The 3,550-nt window shown below is 39.5% G+C and overlaps 1 protein-coding gene across 1 annotated transcript in view; it reads left to right on the top strand.

The window, feature by feature from the left end:
- Positions 1-1,982: 1,982 nt before the first annotated feature.
- Positions 1,983-3,550, top strand: part of LOC121386054 (carcinoembryonic antigen-related cell adhesion molecule 5-like) — an 18,263-nt gene continuing 16,695 nt past the window's right edge. Inside the window, exon 1 of the mRNA XM_041516853.1 lies at positions 1,983-2,016. Within this exon, the coding sequence (XP_041372787.1) occupies positions 1,983-2,016 (34 nt within the window). The remainder of the gene's footprint in view (positions 2,017-3,550) is intronic.

Here is a 3,550-nt window from a genome sequence, read left to right as displayed (position 1 = left end):
TTTATCTTAAAGAAAGATCCTCCACCTCAGTGTGAGCACTGTCAGTGTCTTCTGACTGTGCGACACATTTTGGTGGAATGTACCCCTCTGAAAGCAATTCGAAAAGATATATTTGGACTACGAACTGTGATGGAATCCTTTCGATTCCATCCAGAACTTATTTTACAATTTTTACGTGATACTGAATTTTATTCAAAATTTTAATTATATATATATATATATATATATATATATATATATATATATATATATCTATATATCTGTGATATTTGCAATTTTTACACAGTCCTTTACACTGTGTTTTTATTTAACTGTTGGATTTTTATATTGATGATGCTCATCACACTGTTGTTTCATTTTACCACAGTTTGACACCCAATAGCCGATGTATTTTTCGTGCTGGGGTGTCGTTAAAAATTCATTCATTCATTCATTCATTTATTCGACTTAATTAGGCTTTAAGACATGAATGAATGAATGAATGAATGAATGAATGAATGTTTAACGACACCCCAGCACAAAAATACACGTCGGCTATTGGGTATCAGAAAGGTAAGTACATGGAAATATTACACCCGTCAAAAATCCTAAATTCGTCTGTAATCAAACATAACATTTGCACTACTCATTGCTGGGGCAACACGTGCCCAGTGGTAAAGAGCTCACCTGGTGCGCGGTCGATCTAGGATGGATGGATGAATGAATGAATGAATAAATGAATGAATGAAGGGTCGATCCCCGTCGGTGGCCTATTGGGCTATTTCTCATTCCAGCCAGTGCACCATGACTGGTGCATCAAAGGCTGTGGTATGTGCTATATTGTCTGTGGGATGGTGCATATATAAGATTCCTTGCTACTAACGGAAAAAAATGTAGCAGGTTTCCTTTCTAAACCTGTATCTCAGAATAACCTAATGTTTGATATCCAATAACCGATGGTTAAACTAACTTATACATCAATGTGCTCCAGTGGTACATATAAAAGATACCTTGCTGCTAATCAAAAATAGTAGTCCATGAAGTGGCGACAGTGAGTTTCATCCATCAATATCTGTGTGGTACTTAACTATATGTCCGACACCATATAGCCGTAAATGAAACATGTTGAGTGCATCGTTAAATAAAACATTTCCTTCCTTCCTTCTCTTCTTCTGCATATCTTTCTGTCACTCGCCTAGTGTCTCTATCAATCTCTATGTCTCTCTGCATCTCTGTCTGTTTGTCTCCCCAAAGTTCTAAAATAACCATTAATATATGTTAGACACCACTAGACGTATTTTTAAATGTGCTGAGGTGTTGATGAACACACATTCGACCCCTGTTCTCGTTAAACTATGATTCGGTGTGACCTTCAATATCCGTTACCTATTTGATTATCGAAGCGTCAATTCATTTTTAAATGCTACGGCTACTACTCTTATTCAATGTTTAACGAAATGTATAAAAGCAGGAACGTACATGACATAAAATATCAGTGGGTTCACTACAATAAAACAATATCAGGGGTGCACTGCCGTAAGCAATATCAGGTATATACCAGGGTGCTCTGCAGTAGACAATATCAAGTCATATTAATAGGGACTTTCTCAAATGGTAAAAAAAAAGTGCATTTTACAATAAAAATAAACTTTTTTATTTTCTTTGGTAGGCAGTGGCATCCCACCCCTGCAAGTTACGGCCACTTCTATATCTGACCCTTATATTTACACCCATCATTTGAATTTCCCACATGTACTAACACTGTCAACGATATGTGAATGCATTTTTCAATTTAGCGAGACGGTATTCTTTTGTGAAGGTTTGTTAATGATCGCAACAAACCAGGAAGTTCATATTAAAATTAGCGGGTCGTCATAATACACCAGTTCATACAACCAGAACCGCGAGCGGACATGTTGGGGTCGGTAAAGGTAACCGATTCCTGTTAATGTGACGTCCATTACTCGTGAGATTCTCTCTAAAAAAGATACAGTTATCAAACCATGTTCGTGTGGGTCCGTGAAACTACAGAGCCAGGTAAGTGTAGTTTTTGGTTCACAGTTTGGTTTGTTTAACGACACCACTGAGCACATTGATTTATTAATAGGAGCGGTATGCTGTTTATCGGAAAGAGTAGTCAAAGTGGCGGCAGCGGGTTTCCTCTAAAGAAATATATCCTAATGACCATATGTTTGACGTCCAATTCCAATTCCAATATTTATTTACATTCTCATATACACTAGAGTTTCTAGCATGTCCGTCCCGGGTCCGATCTCTGGATAGCCAGTGACCTGACGCGGGACAGAGTTTGACGTCCAATAGCCGATGATAAGATAAAAAAACAAAAACAATGTCCTCTAGAGGTGTCGTTAAATGAAAGAATTTTACTTTTTTGATTTATTAATAATCGACTATGTTTAGTAATTTTGACATATAGTCTTAGAGATAACATCCACTACGTTTTCCTGTTAGTAGGAAGGGATCTGGTGAGCGCGATACCACTGGACTACGTCCCGCCATGTTGTAACTTGGAGATATAGTCCACAATATTCAATGGTTTAGCTTCCGGGTATTGGTTTCCACACACAGTGATTGCTAACGGCTGATAGTCGAGGCGAAAAACCACCACACCGACCTTTCTGGTGGATGGACAAGGGCGGATCCAAAATATATTCTAGGGAGAGTAATAATGATCAAAGGGCACATGGACCACCTCCTTAAAAGGAGATTTAATTAAACATTTGGACTTCTTGAAATGAAAATTGTAAACAATTTGTTTTGTTTTGGTGTTTTAGAAGCAGGAGGGGGCACTATCATATTTTATGGATAGGTCCCCTGACCACTTCCTCAGTATCCGCCCTTGGTGGACAGCCCGAATATCTGACGTGTATGTATATATATACTACTCAAAAGAATTTAAGGGTCAAAAATTTATAACCAAATAAGTTTCAGAGTGTATTAGACTGATGATGTAAACTACACCAAAATGTTTATTTATTGTTCCATATTTACAAAAAAGCACAAATAAACGTCACTGTATACAAGAAAGTCACATGACATGCTGTCAAAGTTGAAGGTTGTCAAACATGGATTTTACACATTAGAACATTCGTTTAATAGTGTGTGAATCCACCCCTGATGTGAATACACTCGACACATCGTTGCCTCATGCTGTTGATCAGACGTCTGAAGAACTCTTGGGGAATGGCCTGCCACTCTGTCATAAGAAGTTGACCCAGATCATGAAGGTTTGCCGGAGGGGCATGGTTATCCCGAACTCTCCTGCCTAATTCGTCCCAGGCGTGCTCTATTGGGGCCAAGTCAGGCGAATATGCTGGCCAATCCATCCTGGCGATACCTTGTTGTCTGAGAAAGTCCGTTACCACCCTGGCGCGGTGGGGTCTGGCATTGTCATCCTGCAGAACTGCTCCGCCGCCAATCTGCTGAAGGCCTGGAAGAACCAACGGCCGGATAATCTCATTCAGATAGCGGATTCCATTCAGATCGCCATCCACCACATAGAGGGGGGTCCTGTGGTGGATAGTGATGCCACCCCACACCATGACGCTGC

Source organism: Gigantopelta aegis, chromosome 12 (assembly GCF_016097555.1).
Source record: "Gigantopelta aegis isolate Gae_Host chromosome 12, Gae_host_genome, whole genome shotgun sequence".
Taxonomy (NCBI): domain Eukaryota; kingdom Metazoa; phylum Mollusca; class Gastropoda; order Neomphalida; family Peltospiridae; genus Gigantopelta; species Gigantopelta aegis.
This window is presented reverse-complemented; position numbering and strand designations above follow the sequence as displayed.